The 18,951-nt window shown below is 49.7% G+C and overlaps 1 protein-coding gene and 2 long non-coding RNA genes across 4 annotated transcripts in view; 2 read left to right on the forward strand and 1 right to left on the reverse strand.

Moving 5' to 3' along the window:
- LOC116798403 (membrane cofactor protein-like) overlaps nucleotides 1–14,672 on the forward strand; it is a 30,639-nt gene extending 15,967 nt beyond the window's left edge. The window contains exon 11 of the mRNA XM_032710820.1: nucleotides 11,381–14,672. Within this exon, the coding sequence (XP_032566711.1) occupies nucleotides 11,381–11,387 (7 nt within the window). The 3' untranslated portion in view covers nucleotides 11,388–14,672. The remainder of the gene's footprint in view (nucleotides 1–11,380) is intronic.
- LOC116798405 lies at nucleotides 1,750–10,127 on the reverse strand. 2 transcript variants are annotated; one of them, XR_004360887.1, is made up of 3 exons: nucleotides 9,710–10,127; nucleotides 7,016–7,914; nucleotides 1,750–6,216 (listed from the first exon to the last, which is right to left on the reverse strand). It is a non-coding gene; the product is annotated as an uncharacterized LOC116798405 (long non-coding RNA). The 2 variants fall into 2 exon arrangements; XR_004360888.1 differs by having other exon boundaries at nucleotides 1,750–7,302; nucleotides 7,809–7,914; nucleotides 9,710–10,123.
- On the forward strand, nucleotides 2,694–10,330 carry LOC116798406. Its single transcript, XR_004360889.1, has 3 exons — nucleotides 2,694–7,695; nucleotides 8,241–8,505; nucleotides 9,199–10,330. It is a non-coding gene; the product is annotated as an uncharacterized LOC116798406 (long non-coding RNA).
- Nucleotides 14,673–18,951: the final 4,279 nt, after the last annotated feature.

The following is an 18,951-nucleotide window of genomic DNA, read 5'->3' on the forward strand; positions in this document are numbered from 1 at the left end:
GTGTCCTGAAGCCTGTGAACCACACACGTGCATAATTCAGGAGGTGCCAAACCCCGGCCACCACGTGTGACCTGTGCTGGTGCAGAAGCTGATGGAAAATGGAATCGAGCTTGGCAGAACTGGAGTTGGGTCTTTCACTCATGGATGCCCTGGGGTCTTGGCAACACCTTGGATTAATTTTGTAACCACATCCAAAAAATCTGCTCTGCTGCCTCCATCCTAATGCACACTCACAGGCAGCAGAGGAAAGGCTCGGGGAAAGGAGATGTCCTTCCAAGAAAGAGGGATGGAGGAAGGGGAAAGAGCTGTACTAGATTACTGTGTCTGGATATTTGCTGTAGTTTCTAAATCCATTATCTGGGGCAGCAGGGTGAAAGACAAGTGGAAAGCAGGTTCCCTCCCCAGTGTCTGTCGTGCTGGCACAGTTATTTATGAGGCACCCTCTATTATCAGGTGAGGTTTACTCCTGAAAAGCTGGACCAAGAGTTGCTGCTGCTGAAAGGTTGCAGCACAGATCACACAATCACTGCAGCATCTTTGAGAAACAGGTTCAAAGTGAGGTTTGCTTTGGTTTTTATCCAGTCTCAGTAGTAAGCATTAAAAAGAAATCTTTACCAGGGTTTTCAAAAATAGTTGGAGGAAATGTCACTTAGTTCTGTGCTGCTGAAAACAGGAGCTTCTGTCAAATTATGAGACTTACAGGGACTGAACACCTATGCCCACCTTCCCCTCTCCAAAGGAGACTAACCTTTCCAGAAATACCATGCAGCAGTTAAAGACCAATAGCTCATTTATTATTTACAGTTCTGATAAAACCAGGTTTCAGTTCAGCATAATTAAGATGCTACTGGCTTTCCTCCAGGCTACCTGAAGTTTCTCCTGTTGCCTTAACGAGCTCCCCAGAAGGTGTCAGCCCATTTTGCCAAGGTGCAGGTACACATTTTGGAAAGGGTACATCTGTGTATATTCTCCTTCCAAAGCTAACAGCATGTTTGGGCAGGCAGCAGGCAGAGAGGAGGAGAAAAAGAGCAGTTCAGGATGCTGTGATACGCAGCACCTGACTGGGAATATGTGCATGTGCAGGGAAATGGAATCACAGGATGCTTTGGTTGGAAGAGACTTTAAGGCTCATCTCATCCCACCCCCTGCCACGGGCAGGGACACCTTCCACTAGCCCAGGTTCCTCCAAACCCTGTCCAACCTGGCCTTGGACACTTCCAGGGATGGGGCAGCCACAGCTTCTCTGGGCGACCTGTGCCAGGGCCTCCCCACCCTCACAGGGAAGAAAATAAACCAGGACTTGTCTCAGACATTTGCTGGATGTGTTGTACATTTGGACACACGTGTGGAGACAAGCCAGTACTGTCAGTTGACTTTGTCAAAGTGGTCTGGGGTTTTCAATTAATAACAGTAGGAAAAGTACAATACTATGACTCTGGGTTTTCCCTCCTTTTCAGATGTTTTGGTAGCAGGGCTGTTCTTTTCAGAGGAGCATCTCAAAGCCTTTCATGGATTTCACACTGTTTTACACATCTATAGGACACAAAGGCAGAAAGGGAATCCCTGCCTTCCCCATGAAAAGGAACTTCTTTTCTAGCCTAAGACCTTTATTCTGCAGGAACAAGGCAAGCCTGGATGTCACTGACTCGATTTTTCACAACCTACACCTTTTAGATAAAGGCATTTCTGGTCTTTTACAGTGAGCAGAACCAGTCTCTGCATGACCCCGTGTGCACCATAAATTTTTTTCCTCCCTTTTTCAAATCACGGGGTGAAACTTGCGGTTCATCAGACTCTGGTCTCCCCTGGAGAGAAATATTCCTGTTTCACATGGAGAAAGTCTGAGCTTGATGCATCATCCTCCCAGTGAAGGAATGAGTCAGCCCAAGGCCAGGTGCAGGACAGAGGGGTGTGACAGTACAAGTGGTGACCTGTAAGGGGAATTGAAATGAGTGGAGTTCTGAGGTTTCAAAAAAGCTTCCTGAGCCTGGGGGAGCGTGTAACTGCATCTGTTTGTTGTGCAGGTCTGGTACTGTGTTGCTGCTGCGTGGGTCAGGTATGGACAGATGTGCCTTAACTTGCAGTCTGAGCCAGACCTAAGTGTGTAACTCCCTGTGGGTCCCCAGCACTGAGCTGGGCTGAGGAAAGGCTGTGATGCTTGTGACTAGAAATTCCTCTGGAGACGCTGCTGCTGTTATGGGCAGCAAAAACATGTACTTCTGTTGTGAGTTTAAAGCATAATGGAGATTATTTTTCCTTAATTAGGACCACAGTAAAAGCTCTGCGTTACAATCATGAGTTGAACATAGCCTATTCCTTTAGTCCTACTATTGCAGCCTTACAACTGTAGTATAAATAGATTTAAAAGCCAGACACTTTGGGTCTGCAAACCCCTCCAAAACCCCAAGGCAAGCTGAACACTGGACTGGGACATGCTGGGGGTAAAAGCCTGTGGAGCCTTGTGTCCCATTTAACTCTGAGCAACAGGACAGTCAGACCTGCTTGATGTTTGAGTCACTAATTTCAATTCCTATTGAGGGGAATCTGTCAGAGCACTCACCAGCATCTGTCTGTGCTGAACTGTCAGAAAGCTGCCCACCCTTCTGATCCCTCTTTTTAAAACGGTTCATGGCTTTGGGGTGAGGATTTTTCTTTGCTTGTTGGCTTTTCCAGATAATTTTGGGCAGGTCAGGTGGGGGGGAGTGTCGGTGATGGCTGAAATTTGGATGTGATGAGGTCTGAGAGGTGCAGCTTAGCCCTGAAGGCCCACTGGTGTGGGGTTAACTCTTGCTGCTCTGAGTTGATAGAGCTCATTCCCAACGTGGGTTTGGTGCCAACCAGGATTTTCCAATGCTGAGCCACGTCTGGCAGTTGGCATTGACAGACAGGAATTGGGGGGTTGGATGCAGCAAACCTCATTTTGAGGGTGAGATAATTGAACACACTGACCCAGGCACTCTGGGTGATGTGATGGACAACACCAGCCTTCATTTTATGGTTCTGCCTTGCTGATCCACACTTTCTGTGGTGCTTGGGTCTAAAAAAGAGGCTAAAAAACAGTGCAAGAGACCTTCAATTTTTAGATTACGGATCTTTTGGAGAAACTTGGAGATGGCTCATAGCAGAGCAACATCACTAAAATAATGAGGATTTATTCACAAGACCTGTTGTGTTTTTAAATCCCAGACCTTTGGTTCAGACTGAACTATACGTAATATTTATTTGCTATTGCTTGTCCCAGAGCTGTTCTGAACTGGAGGGAGCAATTTTAGCATGGTGATCATTCTGGTTGTGCTTAGATATTAGTGCTACAGTTCCTAATCTCGTGATTCCCCTCTGCTCATCTGAAATGGCTTGGACTTTTCTGGAGTCATAGTTTTGCTCCACCTTTCCTAGGGAAACCCACAGCCTGTTTGGAGGGTACAGGAACTGCTGAACCTCTGGATCCTGGGTAGGATTTCAGATTTCACAAGGAACAATGAGGTAAAACCGGGCAAACTCACACAGGGGAAGAAAAACATTGCCCTTACATGGCTGAGGTCAGGGAAGAGCAGTAGGGAAGTACAGCCATGAAAACTCATCAAATTTAGCCCTACACAGCTTGACTGAGCAGCACATTGCAAAACTAACTACACTCAAAGAAACGATCCTCCTAAGGAGCTGAAACCAGAAAAGCCATTTTCTATTCCGAACTTCTGTACCTAAGCATCACCTCAGAATATAAAGTATTGATTGCAGGGCTTGAGAGCAGTCACAGGGAGATGATTGCTGTGATTTGTATAGTCAGTTCAGGAACATGGTGTTCCCCCGAGGCCACCATTCCAGCTCCTTTAGGTAATGTCAAGGGAAGTCATATTTTTCTTTTGTGTTGTTCAAGAAACAAAAGAATGTCCTGTGCCCAGTGAGGAGCATAAGGAGACAAATACTGCCAGATGTTCACTGAAGTATAACCTGCCTTTAAACCAGATATTTGAAAACAAGCCTTTAGTTTAACGCTATCTGCAGTAGAAAGACCTGGCAAAACATCCAGAGAAAAGCATTGACCAAACCCTACTGACTCCCCCAAGCTGCTGGTTTGTACCTGTTCCCAGGATTTCCAGCACTCTATCACTGAAATATCACTGTTATGTTTGAGAATATTTAAGAAACATTTGAGCTCTACAGCCAAATCCAAACCCTGTGGCTGCTGCTGGACTTCTGTGCACCACCATGAGTGTTTGTGTGGGGAGCTGAAGAGATGTGCTCAACTCAGAAATAGCTCTATTCCTTGGAAAGCTGGAGGGCTGAATCACACTGTGTTGGCTCAGTTTTTAGCAGACAAGCCATCACATATGCCTCCCTGTAGGCGCAGAGTCGTCACTGGCATCAGGATTAGCAGCCAGGTTTTTACCTTTGGAAACCAGGGAATAATGATGCAGAAGGCGAAGGCTGATTGTAAGGAGGCCGCCCAGGGCTGGGGGCTTGGGGAGGTGGGTTGGCAACACTGGGAGCAGGAAGGGTCTGCTCATGTCCCTGCTTGGCCTGCTCTGCTCCCTCTGTTCAAAAGGAGCCAGCTAACGTGCCCCCAAATTGAACTTTGGGGACTGAATAAGTTATTTTGCTCAGAGGCATTAACCACTCCACTGCTGCCTGTGAAGCTGAGACAAGTAGAGCCAGCCCTAAGCATATCCACGGCTGATGTTGTCCTGAGTCCACTGAAAATACGAGTGACAAACAGTGGAGGAATAGGAACACTGGAGAAAAATGTGGAAAGCTGGGAGGGGACAAGACAGCTCCTGAGCTGAGGCCCCTGAACCTGAAAGCACCAGAGAGACACCACTGGCTTGACAGACACTGGGGAACTTAGAGAGCCTGCAGAGTCCACCTGCTAACGAGCACAGAAATGCAAATATACACAGACACTTTTTTTTTTCTGGAACAGAGTGTATCTCCTTAAACACACGCCACTGCTGATTCCCAGCAGTCCAGAGGAAGTCTTGGGGGAAAAGGGGATGAGGGAACTAGTGCAAAGTTTTTGAAGTCTTGGAGGAAAGGTGGATGAGGGAACTAATGCAAAGTTTTTGCAGTTAGCACTAGAAGCAAATTACAGATATGGATTTTAAAATGCTTCAGAGACACGGGATTTTTTTTGGAGCTACAGTTTTGGACTCAGTAGTCCACTACTGCAGTAATGCTAATTATCAAGCCTCCCGTTCAAGTTCAGGATTCAAGCACTGCCACAGATGCAAGAAAAGTGGATTGGGAGTTCCTGAACCAACTGGTTGCTGACCATGAGTCAGGGGAATGACCTTGCAGCAGGCAGCTCGCTGTGCCGCTCTCGGAGCCGTGCCAGTATAAACGGCGCTGGCATCTCTGAGTGCTGGTGGAACCATTTTGTGAGATTGAGATTCCCACTTGGCCTTTCCTGCTGCTGCCTTTGCACTGAAACGTTTGGGTGGGTGAGAATGGGCCAGAGTGGTCCCTTCTCATTTTTGTGACGAGGGCATCTTCACAACCTGGGCTTGGGACCGTCTGTATCTATAGGCAGATGTATAGAGGATATGGACAACCATCTCTTGCCTACGTACTTGTCCATTAACATCAGCATTACAGATATTTACCAAATTAAATCTTACCCTCCCCCACAGCCACACCCATATTAAACTGTAAGAAAACACCGTGATTAAGTTTTAAAAAACATACACAGAACCACTGAATTTTCTGGATGTGATTTGTAAGAGGAGCAAGGGTAGAATACTTGGCATTTGGTCATTTTAATTAATCTTCCCAAATAAGAAAAACATTTGCTTGTAGACTTTAAGCTTCTCACAGCATCAGGAAAGCTCCTGACACCGAGCCCAACGCTGTATTTGTATAACATGGAAATGAACAGCAGCAGCAGCAGCAGCAGAGCTGCAGGCTCCGAGTCTACTCTGCGAGCAACAAAATGGCCAGGGGTGCTGTTGTGTTCATCCGAATTCCTTCGCCATTTGGGGCTGTGAAATAGGTGGATCCAGTACCCCTGACTCTTCAGGTATGGTTTGAACCTCTAACAGCAATACTAAATTAATGTTTCTAACCATATTCAAGCTTGTGCCCTCATCAGCCCGACTCCCTAAAGCACAGGCAGGAACCAACAGCAAAATTCGTCTGCGTCACAGATGTAACATGACCATCGGCAAAACAAGTGCAGGGGGGAGATCGTGGCTGTCTCGTCACTCACAGAGCCTTCCTCCACTAGCAAAGAATAGGGTGGTGATGCTTTTAGGTTTATATCGTGAGCATTTGCAATCCTGAACTTCCTCGCCCGAATTTTGCGGCCCTTGGAACGGTCAGAACGCCCGAGAAAATCGCGTGTGTTTTGTCAGCGAGGGCCGGCGCGTTAACGAACGCTGCGTCAGTGCTGCACCAGGGCCCAGACACGGAGCAAACCCCACTGCCCAGAGCAAGGAAACCCAGACTCGGAAAAATGAATCAGCTTTACACAACGGCACACGCACAAGTGTCAGAGGGAGGAAGAAATCACAGCTTTCCCAAGTCCTTTTGAGGCAATATGCAGAAAATGATTATGGAACAGTTAAACCACGTACAGCTCGCAGTGACGGTGCCACCCCTGTGCACACAATCGCTGCTGTCCTACAGAAATATGCCATGTCCCCTTCTTAGCCTTGTTTCTTGCCAGTCCCACAGATTTACCTGCTGACAGTAACCTCAATTCCTGAGTAATGAGATTTACAGCTGAAGTTTAACATTGAAATAACTCCTCGTTTATCTGTGTCTCCTTACCCTTCCCTGTGTTCAGTCTCAGTTAAACTAATTGTGGCAAAAAGATGGTGGCAAAGGGAATTAAATCAGATACATCCTTGCAACTGAACACTGAACCAGCTGCCCCTGGCACCTCCTTTAAAGCACTGAGAAATGTCATGAAGCAGCACTAGCTTTACAAATTACGGGGTCCTCCACCCCACAACTGTGACGGGAAAACCACAAAGAGTTGTCCATGCAGCCAACGCTCAGGAAAAGAGACTCAACCCACCCGTCTTCCACACAACCGAGCAATCGGGGCTTAGTCCAGCTCCCGGCTGTACAGAATTCCCTCCACAGCTGCCTCGGACTGTTCCTGCATGTGTGTGTATTTATGCCTGTCTGTCTCGCTGCAGGGACCACCGTCGTCGCTGCTATTCCTGTTGTTCCCCTGCTCTGCGGATCTGGCGCTGCAGGAGGCAAGGATGCTCCAAGGGAGCCAGCTACAGCCAGCGAAGGCTCAGTGAGTCAGGAGGGGTTGTGACGACTGCAGCAAGAGTCTGAAATTCCCTATGGAATCTGGCAGAAGAGGAGGGGAAGGAAGAAAGGTGGAGATGGGAAAGAGGGGAAGAAAAGTGGGGAGTGGCACGTACTGCCTGTCCTGTTCTTCCCTCCCCGTTCCTACCACCGCAGTGCCGTTGGAAATGGCGTCCTCCCCTCCGCGGAACTGCGCAAACGGACGGAATCCACGAGAAAACCGCAGCGCCTGCGGCCTGTGCCACCAAACCCCCAAAACTCGGTCGGGGTGAGGGTATGGTGCAAGTGGAGCCCTTCTCTCTTTCCCTCAGAGCACCGTGCAGGGGACAGGCTACAGCTGAAGTGATGGAGACGGCGGACGCGCTGTGTCTGAGCCGGTTCCAAGCCCAGCGGTTGTTGCTAAACAACCAGCCCTGACGCTTGAGATGTCAACGAGTGAGTAATATAGATTAAACGCTTATGCTATCACATCCTTAAACTTGTTTAAGCCTCGGGATGATGAAAAGCTATGGAATAGTGTTCCCTGCCATATGAGAAAGCAAAGTTACCACTCCACTGCATAATCGGGAGACTTCCTCGGCCAGAAGGACCAAGCTCAAGGCTGGTTGTGTCCTCAGCACTTCCAGGCAGAGCTGCCATCTTCATTGCTGGTCACTTTAAGAAGAGAGGTGAAAAAATAGTGTTGTAAATGGTTAAGAGAGAAAAATGTTCTCCCCTTCATTTCCTCGTCCTCTCTCTGGAGCTGCTCTCTGCCCTCAGTCTCCCGTTCATCCTTACCCAGTCCTTCCCAGTCCTTCAGTCCTTCATTTCTAACACTGTCATTTCCTTTGCAAACCTTTACAGACCCATCACTGAGGGCAGTCCTCGGCCCTCCCTGGTGTTACCAAGCCTGTGGCAAACTCACCCTTGTGCAAACGAAAGCCGAGTTTGGGCAAGAGTCGTTTTCACTTCTTTAACTGTTCCCACGACATAATTTCCAGGTGCAATTCCTGCCCCAAGCCATTACAGTCCTGCTAACACTCAACCACCGTATAAGGGAGAAGAAGGCAAGGAGAAAAGCCCTGAAGCCCAGCGCTTTCCCCTCCACCGTGGGTTGCAGCTCTGACACGTCATCATCGCGACCGGACGGCGGAACGACACCTCAGGGAGCACCCCTGGATGTGAGGGCTGGCGCCCACCACCCCGAGGAGTTACCGGCTCCTGTCTGCCCGTGCCCGAGGGACACCTGGAATCCCGGGATATGAGGTGGGCAGGGAGCGGGCAGTGAGCAGTGGGCAGGGAGTGGTGGGCAGGGAGAAGGGAGTGAGCGGCAGGCAGGGAGCAGGTAGGGAGCAGAGAGTAGGCAGTGGTGGGCAGTGGGCAGGGAGTGCGTAGTGGGCAGAGAGCAGCAGGCAGGCAGCAGTGGGCAGAGGGCAGCGAGTAGGGGGTAAGCAGGGAGCAGCAGGCAGGGAGCAGGCAGTGGTGAGCAGGGAGCAGGCAAAGTGGACAGTGAGCAGGGAGCGGGCAGTGAGCAGGGAGCAGGCAGAGCGGGCAGTGGTGGGCAGGGAGCAGGCAGAGTGGGCAGCGGGCAGGGGACAGGCAGTGGGCAGGGAGCAGGCAGGGCACGGGCAGCTGCCGGTACTTTGAAGCAAGTGAAATCAGCGTCGGGGTTTGACACCCAGCCCTCGGCCAATCCGGGAGGGCTTTTCACCTGCCATCACCTCCTCCGCCAATGGCGCGGCGGCTCCGGGCCCAGAGCCCTCCCCGGCCAATGGGGAGCCGGCTCCGGCACTTAGTTAATGATGCAGCAGTACAGGGAAGACTATCACATGTGAGCTGGCCGCCTGCCAGCATGGAGACACCGAGAGAGCAAGGTAAACAACTTTCCAACGCCAAAATGATGACATTTAATCCCTAAATGCTCGCTTCCCGTCTCGACTCATCTTTAACCCCTTTCAGCTGGTGTGGAAGCGTCTGGAAGGCACCGTCTACCTGTCCCCCCCAGTGCTTTTAAAAACTGGACGACATGCCCTGCAATGATCACTGCGTCACCGTTTGCCACTTTCCGAACTACGCAGTGACAAACCTCCGAGCTGGGAATCGCAGGGCGCCTGTTAACCCCTCCACCAAACCCTCGCCAGCATGCCAGCCCTCAGGGAGACGGGGGAGAATAAAAAGCCCAAACAAACCAGGCAAACAGCAGTCTTTGCAAAGTTGTCATCTCTCCCCCACGACTACTACCCTCCTCTGCAGTACAGCAATGCCGGCAGGAGTGACATTAGTGCAACCTGTGCCATCGTTCCATTGAGAAAACAGCTCTGACGCAGAACAGAGCAACCCTACCCAGCCAAAATAATAACACAGGCACTTCGGGACCCGAACTTAGGGACGCCGGGGGAGAGGGACGCCCTGCAAACAAATAAAATCCGTGGCTGCAGCTCCAGCCCCATCCTGATCAAAGGGTACGTACGTGAGAGAGGCGAACTGGACCGAAGAGCTGTGCCCGTGCACCATCTGCGCAGTCCTCAGCCCTCCGCTCGCTGTGGAGCGCCGCAGAATAGAAGGTTCCAGAAATTTCCTTTCCGTTAACCCTTTCGGTGTCTGCCCACTCTCCCTCCCCGCGGGATTAAGCGCGCCGGGTCTCCAGCATCGTCAATGGGCGAAGCCTCCTACGCCAACCGAGCCCAAGTACGACGTCTAAATGGCAGTGGATGGTGGCAGGAGCCCAGCCCGAGGTGTTGGTGATACTTCTCTTTCTGGAGCCCTCTCTGCCTCTCTTGCTGCCTCTCTCCCCTCTTGCTGCAGCAGGGCTGTTGCTGGTAGACCTATCGACGGAGCTTGCTCTCTCACTCTCTCGCTGAGCTCTGTGACGCAGCTCTAAATTCTCCAGCCTGCTCCCTGTGTTATAAGAGCGGAACTGCAGCTTTCCAGGGAGCCCGTGCCAGCGGTGCCAGGGCCAGGCAGACCGGAGGGAGCGTCGCTCCTGGACTCTGCACCTTTTTTTGGCAATTATTCTGTTGCTCACCTCTGTTTCTGTGCTGCCTCCACGGCTCTCAGCCTCGCATCTCCTTCTCTGCTTCTGAGTCATACTTACCAGGTTAACTCTTTTAGGATTGGTAGTCAGCAATACAAATCTCGAGCGAGAGCAGCTGAAACCACAGCCAACTTTGTGGTGGTTTCTGCTTTAAAAAACCAAAGCAAATCTTCTTGGCTCTAAAAAACAAAAACACACACACACACACGCACGCACACACACGTTCCAGTAGAGAGTTAGTGCTTTTTGATTAACTGTTTCGGTGACAGGAACCATCACTTGACTTCCTAAAATAAAATATTTTAGGCCTACGTCCTGCAAATCCTCAGCAGGCAGATACCCCGAAGCACAAGGCAGCTTTAAAAGGAACTGCTGCTGTGAGTAAACACAGGTCTTCTGGGCAGGAGGCTACTGCTGGCCCCACAAGACCCTGCTCTGCTGGCCACAAGACATCGATCTGAGCGTGGTTCAGCTGCTGGGCAGATGCATGGTGTGAGATAAGGTACTGAAAGTGCCACAGCGCTATAGGATCTTCTTAATCTGAGCGGTATTAATAAGTGTTATCACACACACAGATTCAAAACGCTCAGCGTAGGCAGGGGAACTAATAACTGCGTTCCTGGAGTCACCAGAATCCAATAATCCCCGACAAAGACAGTCCACAGGCAGCTCTGTATTTCAGCACAGCAGGCGTCACCAGGCAAGAAACATCTTGCAGCTGAGCACTCTCTCCTTGTCTCTGCCCCCCAAATCCCTCACATTAACTCCGGTGCCTCCAGTCGGGCTCAGCTCCAGGCGGGGGGGGCAGAGCTCTCCCGGTTTGTAGCCTCAGAACTGGAAAAGTGTGGAGGAGGATCCATGGTAGGTACAGCTCCTGGGAATCAAAGGAGCTAATGGAGAGGCAGCACCGTGTGAGGGAGTTCATGTGTCGGCCTGTGTACACAAAAGAGCCGGGCAGCGAGTCCATTGGAAAACACAGAATCCAGGGAGAGATCCCTGTTCCACACCTACATCTGCCATTTTAATTCCGACTTCGGAGCCGGCTGCGAGCGTTGGGTTTTTCACTACAACCAAAGCTGAAATAACCACTATTTTTTCCCTTCGCAGCGTCTGAAGAGCCTGAGCTATTTTGGGATTTGTCTGTACTACACTGAAAATGACACCTGTTACGCACAGACACAAATGAGAAGAATTACAAGCTCCTGGTTTCTCAGATATGATTCTGCAGAAAATGGGACGGGATCCTGTGAGCCAGGGACCTGGGAGAGCAGCACAGGGGTGAAGGGGATGACCCTGGTGAACCGAACAGCCAGACACCAGTACAAAAAAATATAAAAAGTCTGTTGGAGCTGATGCAAGGGGAAATCAAGCCTCCATGTGACCAGAAGAAGTAGTGCATGATCAACTAAATGCCACAATACATGGTTTCTTATGCAATCGAGCCCATGGGAGTTCAAGCCTTGCACATACACTTTGTGGCCAAAGCTGCAAGGATTAACTCCTTCGGTTAACGACGGCGAGAGCACCCGGCTCCTGAAATGAGTCACCCTCGCTGAAGTAGGCCAGTGTTTGCTGCCATGGGAAGCTGCCTGTGCTGGTTTCAGTTACCCCTGAGTTATCTCAGAAGCTCCAACGTGCAGGGTCGGGGCGGATTTTCCACATTCCCCGTTTTCCCCCCTGGTTTGCACGGCTCCAGCTCTGTGCGGGCAGATGGGGACCACCTCACTGGAGCTGTGAGCCCCACGGAGCTCTGAATGAGCAAGATAAAGCACTTGGAGCCTCAGGAATGGGACAGTTGACTGGTGCTTTTAGGTCACAGCAGTTTTATCAGTCGTGTGGTATATTAAAAAGGTAAAATGAAGCTTTGGTTTATTTCAAATTATCTCTTTTTGGTTGCTTTCAGGGGAAAGGTGGCATGCATTTAATGGTTTGCTTTCATTTGAAAATCACCAGCCCTGGAATGTTTCTACTTTTACCTGACTGTTAAGTACCTTCTGGTGGCACTCAGACTCCCAAGAAGACTCAAGGCCACACTGCCCTGTGCACAACTAAGTGTGTAACTAAAAAGACTTGGCACAATGGAAAACTTCAGCACTTGGAAGTGAGTAATAAGGCCCAAAATAATTAAAGTCATGTTCTAACGCTGTTGGTGAGAATTTGGCATTTTCTGTAAAGAAATAGAGGCCATGATTCCATAGTAGAAATTTAGGCTGCTTTTTTAAGTTGAGCCCATGTACATATTTTATACTGGTTTTGGGGTTCTTTTTGCCCTTTTTTTTTTTTTTTTTTCCCTCCAAAGTCTAAAAGCAGGAAACAGAGCTTTGGTTTTGTAAGAACTGCCTATGAGGGTACAAAGTCCTGGGCTAGAAAGCAAGCTTGGTAAATGGAAGTTGGAAGCAGAGATCAGTATCTCCATGTGAATGGCAGTGTAAGAATCCATTCCAAAACAAGGGCTCACAGCTGATCACAGCTGGGCCATGGGTTAAAAAAATTAAAAACTTTTTATAGTGTAGACACTGGAACAAGATTTCACAACTTATAAGTGGAGCAGTTCAGGCTGGATGTTGGTGGGGGGGAAATTTTGTCTTGAGGAGAGTGGGAAGGATGGAACCCCCAGACATCAAAAGTCTGCTGTCACTGACAGTTTTCCTCAGCACCATGAAGGGATCAGGGAGCAATTCCTCAGTGAGCACAGGAAGTGTGGGCTTGCACTGCTTCTGTGCCAAACTGCACCTAAAGGTTCATCCTCAGTTCTCCGGCGTGTCCCGTGCGATTCTCCGCCGTCACGCTGCAATGACCTTAATAGCAATAACATATGGAGGCTGACATTCCAGGCATCTCCCCCTCGTGCACATCACTGCTGCTCTGCTCTTGTGGGTGATAAAATAACCTCGGCCATCCACTGAGGAAGGCCCTTGGTCTTTTTTAACGACGAAGGAAACCCTCGTGGTCCTGCCCGCACTTCCAGCTTCCTGCTGGCGAAGCCTTGGCTCGGCTTTCGGTTTAAATGCCATCGGCCACACCTTCCTCCACTGCAGGAAACACATTGTTAAAATCAGGGCATGTTCCTGTTTAACTAAAAGGCTGAGATAAATAATCCAAAGGCCCCGATTATGCCAGACAAATTCCTGCCCGAGACGTAGCAAGTCTGGGCAGCTGTAAATCTGTAACCCCCCGACCTCGGCACCCACGGAAGGGATGTCTTGGCACATCCCCGGGGGAGCAGCTGGGGATAAAGGGAAGGAGCAAAGAATCAGGCAGAGGTGGGCAGGGGAATGGAAAAGTTCCTTCCCTTTACCAACCCAGAGTCCTAAAAGTTGCTTTAAAATGCAAAATAGTCCGTTTCTCAAGTGTTGATGTGGGGGAGCTCTTTTTCAAGACCTTTAATTTGTCAGCCTTACAAACAACTCACCACCTCAGTGAAACAACCATTTCCAACAAAAATCTGTCTTGGCACAGGATTCCCAACCAGCTCCACTCAGGGAATACCTTCAGAAACAGGAACGTGTAGCCCAGCTGCCAGGACTGTTTCCCCTAAACCTCACCAGTCAGAGGATGGGTAATTTTTAAATTTTTCTTTTGACCGTTGTCATAAAGAATCATCCTTAAAAAAACCCCTTAAATTAACAGTTGTCTGCATTGACCACAAATAAAGGAATTTTAGTTGTTCCTTAGGGAAACTGGCAAGTTTTTCATGTTTCCTTATTAAAATTAATAAAATTTTGCATATGGGAAGGCTGAGTAAAATAAAGGTTAAATAATTTGACCCACGTTGTATGTGGAATTAGGGTCAAAGCTGATAGGGAGGTTTGGGCGTTCCTCGCTCCCAGATTTTATTCAAGTTGTACCTCTTAATTATAGTCCTTATTGTCCAGAAGGCCCTGAGTCAATTAGTGAGACATAACCATCATGTGAGGCAGAAGCTGCTGGAACAGCCTGGCTTTGGGAGGAGATGGATAAGGAATTATTTTGAGGAGACACTTCCTTTCAGTTTTCAAAGCAAAGCAGAAATAAAAGTTTGAAGCCTTCCTTCTATTTTCACATGTGCATACAGAACAACAGAGAATTCATGGTCTTTTAGTGCCACCCTGACAGCCACCGGGACATGCAGATTTCCAGGAAACTGGAGACTTGGAATTCCAAAATAGGAATATTTGCTAATGCAGCAACCAGAGTCCAGGAAGGGATATTTTACAGTGTTTTTCCCACTGTGACTACAGGAGAAAAGTTACAGAGTCACAACAAACATTTAGTTTTTTTCCAAAAGGTTTATTGTTTTCCAGAAAAATTCAGTTAGTGAATTCCAGAGGTGTGGCCAGCGAGTCCTTTTCTCTGCCAGCCCAGTGCATACACATAAAATCCCAGGATCCTGGAATGGTTTAGGGTGGAAGGGACCTTAAAGATCATCTCATTTCACCCCCTGCCATGGGAAGGGACACCTTCCATTAGCCCAGATTGCTCCAAGCCCCATCCAACCTGGCCATGGACACTTCAGGGATGGGGCAGCCACAGCTTCTCTGGGCAACCTGTTCCACTTGGAACACGCTGTTGCTCTCACATGGGGTCCCAGCCGGCAGGAGGAAGAGCTGCAGGCAGATAAATAGCAATAAACCCCTTCTCAAACAGTTTTAAAGCTGATTCCGTGTGTCTGCTGGGGTGTGCAGGGCTGACATGGCACAGGGAGCGGGGTGGGGGGTTCAGAGTCCTGTCTGGGGGGTGGTTCAAGGGAATTGGATGGAACAGCTGGTGCTGAGATCAAAAGCCTGCGAAGCCAGAGGTGTGGGTTTGTTTCCCAAGAGCTGTCGTGGATGTGTTGGCATTGGGGAGTCGTATTTGCATAAAGCGTTTGCATTCTCACTGCAAAGCCAGCCCACGCAATAAAGCAGGCTCTGAAATGGGAGCCTGCAGGTGAAAACCTGGCCCTCCCTTTGAAAACCTGGAATCCTGGAATTTACCCTGTGAAGTCTAAGAAACTTCCAGCTGGAGAAGCCGGGATCCTTTTCAAAGAGATGGCACTACATTAACGCAGGAGCTGCTTCAAAGCAGAGCTGTGTCGGAGCCAGGTTCAAGTTGTTTGGGATCCTCAGCCCGCAGCTCTGCTCTGGTCGCTGTCTTCAGCCTTCCTGGTTGGAACAGCAACGCTTCCCGGGCCCCCGGCCGCTCTTCCCAGCGCTGGGAGAGGCCCCGGGAGCAGCTCAGGCTCCCCCGAGCCGCAGGTTTTTACTCAGTTCCAAACCTTAGGAGCCAAGAGCGCTGAGACAAAAGGAATTATTTCAGCTATTAGCTGCTAAGAATAGAGCCGGCGGGGGTGCTGAGGTGCCTGACAGCGCAGCCGGAGGAGCAGGGATTGCAGTGGGAGCACGGAAATAGCCCTTCTCCACGCTCAGCACCCTGGAGCTTCATGAGTCACTCAAACGCCCGGGCGGGGGGACAGGTGGGGTGCGGAGGAACCAACACCCTGCCCGTGCCTGGAGCAGGACGTGCCCCCGGGCTGTGGTTTTGGGGGGGAAGCTCTTTTTCCCTGAGGGGAGCATCTTCCCAACCCCCAGGCCATGGAGCGCCCGTGGGAGAGCACGGATGGGGCGAGGAAAACTCCCACCACTGCCCTATTCTGTGCTTCAAGGTCCCACTCCCCTTCCCGGGGGGACGTGGGGAGGTGTCTCCCCAGGGCCACTCCTGCCACTCTCGCACGGGGCAGGAATATTTGCAAAAGCCCAACATTCCCGGGGGGGGCGGCGCGGCCGGAGGAGTCTATTGATGTCGATCCAACTGTGTTCCAGGGTGTTTCCCTAAGTGCTAATCACGAAGTTCCCTTCGCAAATACACCGTAAAAGGTTAAAAGACCCGCGCAGCAGATATTTAAATGCGGGGTCAGTGACTGACGAGGTACTCAGGGATGTCTTTAGCATCTTGTCCTGATGCCATTTAGCACAAATCCTGTTGGTATCACTGCGTGTTTTTATCTAATATAGCTTGGAAGAGGCAATTTTCCTTCTGTGCTGTTTGTGCAGCCCAGGGTACAACACATTCCTGATCTATGACGAGGTTTCCAAACTCCATAGTAAAATGAATAATAATGATAGTAAACGTTGTATAACTTTTTTTTTTTTTAGTACAGCAATCTTTGTATTACTTCAGTGCTGGATTTTCCAGTTATTACACGTGGGCAAAAAAAAGGACTTTTTTTTAAACCACTGTATCCACACAAAGCAAAACAGGAAAAAAAACCCCAAATCTGAGGATTAAAAGAAAATTTTTTTGCCAGTCCTGGGTGCCACTGCAGAAAAGAGCCGAGCTGGACAGAATTAAACATCTCAGCTGGAGCGTGGACAGGGCAGCAGACAGCCTGCTAAAAATAGATTAATCCTAATTACAGCCACACTTCTGCTTTTTCCAGGTTTCCCGTTTCACGTGGGGGGCACGGGAGGCTGTGAATGGAGAGGGGGATCGGTGCCCACTGTGGCAGCAGCGGGGTCGGGGGGCACCCGCTGCCCGTTCTTGCATAACCCGGGAACACGGAGTCCTGGGAGGGAGCGACGGGAATGACGGCAGTGCCCCGGCCCTCGGCTCCAGCTGATCAGCACAGGCTTAACCCAGCGCCCGGCCCTGCAAATCTGCTCCCCCCAGCTAAATAAACCTCTGGAAAACTGGGTTTCGGGTCCCGTGTGCTTTGCTGTTTTAAAGGTTTGAACCTCACCACCCTCCCGGCTCCCTGAGCCGCCGGGGAGCGTGTCCCGTGCCAGGGCTGCTGGCGTGGTTAAACCCCCCGGAGCGGGGCCGTGCCATAAATCCCGGCTGCTTTTATTTCCTCCTGGACAACATCCCCGCTCGCTGCTCCTCACAGGCAGAGTTACAAAATGTTTAGTATGAAATAAACACATTTAAGCCTCTGTTTTGCAAGCTCTGGCTGTTTATTTCTCCCGTCGAGTCCACGAAACTACGGCAAACAACTATTTTCCCACCCTAAAGGAAGCATGTTAATTACCAATTTAAATATTTAGCCAGAAAATGTATCGCTTCAGCTATAACAACTTCGTTCTGTTTAATCAGAAGCCAGGAGTGAATGCTATGGGTTTTCTTTTCATTCCTGTGGCAGTAACCAAACACTCCTTCCATGTCTTGGGTTTACCTGAGGAACAACTCCCACAAGCGCAGGGGGGAGAAGCATGAATTTCATTTGAAGTGTCCAACTGAGCCTGTTGGGATGTTTTATTTAAAAATCAAAGTCCTGATGAATGACAGGACACAGCCATGACAGAGGCAGGATCTGTTTGGCGCCAGTGTTGTCCCCAGGGCTGGCACCTGTCAGGTTGCTCTGAGTGGGGATGAGGCTTTGGATGTGCTGGGGGCAACAGTATTTTTGCTTGCAGCTCATCAGAAAGGATTTCAATTTACATTTTTTAAGGTTCATTTGCCTTTACGCTGAAACGCAGATGCAGGATTTGGCTTTTTTATTTTTAATTAAATGAGGAAGAGGCACTGCAGAGCAGTTGGTACCTGTGGGCTGCCGGGCGCTCACCTGAGCTGACAGAAATCCACCTGCACATCCCTGTTTGATCTCTGCAGAACACAGTCCCACAGTCCCCTGTATCCCAGCTGATGCTGTAGCACAGTTTTTGGCTGTCCCACAGTCCTGCCTGTCACTCCTGCTGTCACCTCCCAGCTCCCTGGACTGCCACCCTGGGTACACGAAAACCTCCCTTATAAAAATTTCACCGACCTTAATGTAACAAAGCAATATTTTCCAATTGGAAAATGAATAAGCAGGGGGAAAAAATTTGTTTAGACATTCCTAAGCAGCTTGTTTAGAGCGCTGCTGTGCCCTGTCCAAGGCCATCCCTCCTCCCTGTGCCCACTCTTGTACCTACACGAGGTGATGCCGCGTGTGCGTGCAGAGCCTTGGACCCGACTTGGAAACCCTGCGGATACAAGGGCACATCCCACTGAATGTGTGTGTCTGCCAGCCCCTGCCTGGAGTGAGCGCTTTTATAAGCGCAGCAGAGATTGGGAAATGTGCTGTGATTCATCTGAATCCCTGCAGTCCCCACTCCCACCCCAGCTCAGCACCCACGAGCGCCCGGGAGCTGCCAGACGCAGCGCCACGCCTGCCTCCGGCTCCTCACCCGGCACCCGCTGCCAAAGGAACGCCCAGGACTTTGCAAGCTCCGTGCCACAAATTATTCGTTCTTATCTGGAGGAGAAAAAAAAAAATTAAAAAAAATTCCTGAAGTGCTTTTTATTACCGAAAATTATCATATTGGGGATTATCATATTCATCAGCTGGGCTGAATCCGCCGGCGCCGGCGCTGACCGGGGCGTTTTGCTGTTCCTGCTGGGATTGGTGCTGGCAGCTCTGGCTGAGGTTTCTCTCTCTCCCTCTTGTCTCAGCCTGGAAACTGGGATTGTAAATTATTTTGGCCGGGGATAAACTGGCCTAAATAATTTGCTTGTGCAGCGCTGAGCCACAGTGGCCTCTGGGTCTCAGCTGAGCCTTCTAGAGCCTTCTAAAAATAAGTAATTCTAAGCTGTTATCTTTTAAAAATACTTGTAAAAAAAAAAAAAGAGGGAGCAGGAAGAGGATCCTTTCCCAGCTGTTTTGTCCTCAAACTGCCAAGATTTATTATTTTTAAACTGTATTTTCTTGATCAATTCTCTCCGTAGCTTTTCGTAAAACAAGG

The sequence above is a fragment of the Chiroxiphia lanceolata genome, chromosome 25 (assembly GCF_009829145.1).
Source record: "Chiroxiphia lanceolata isolate bChiLan1 chromosome 25, bChiLan1.pri, whole genome shotgun sequence".
NCBI lineage: Eukaryota > Metazoa > Chordata > Aves > Passeriformes > Pipridae > Chiroxiphia > Chiroxiphia lanceolata.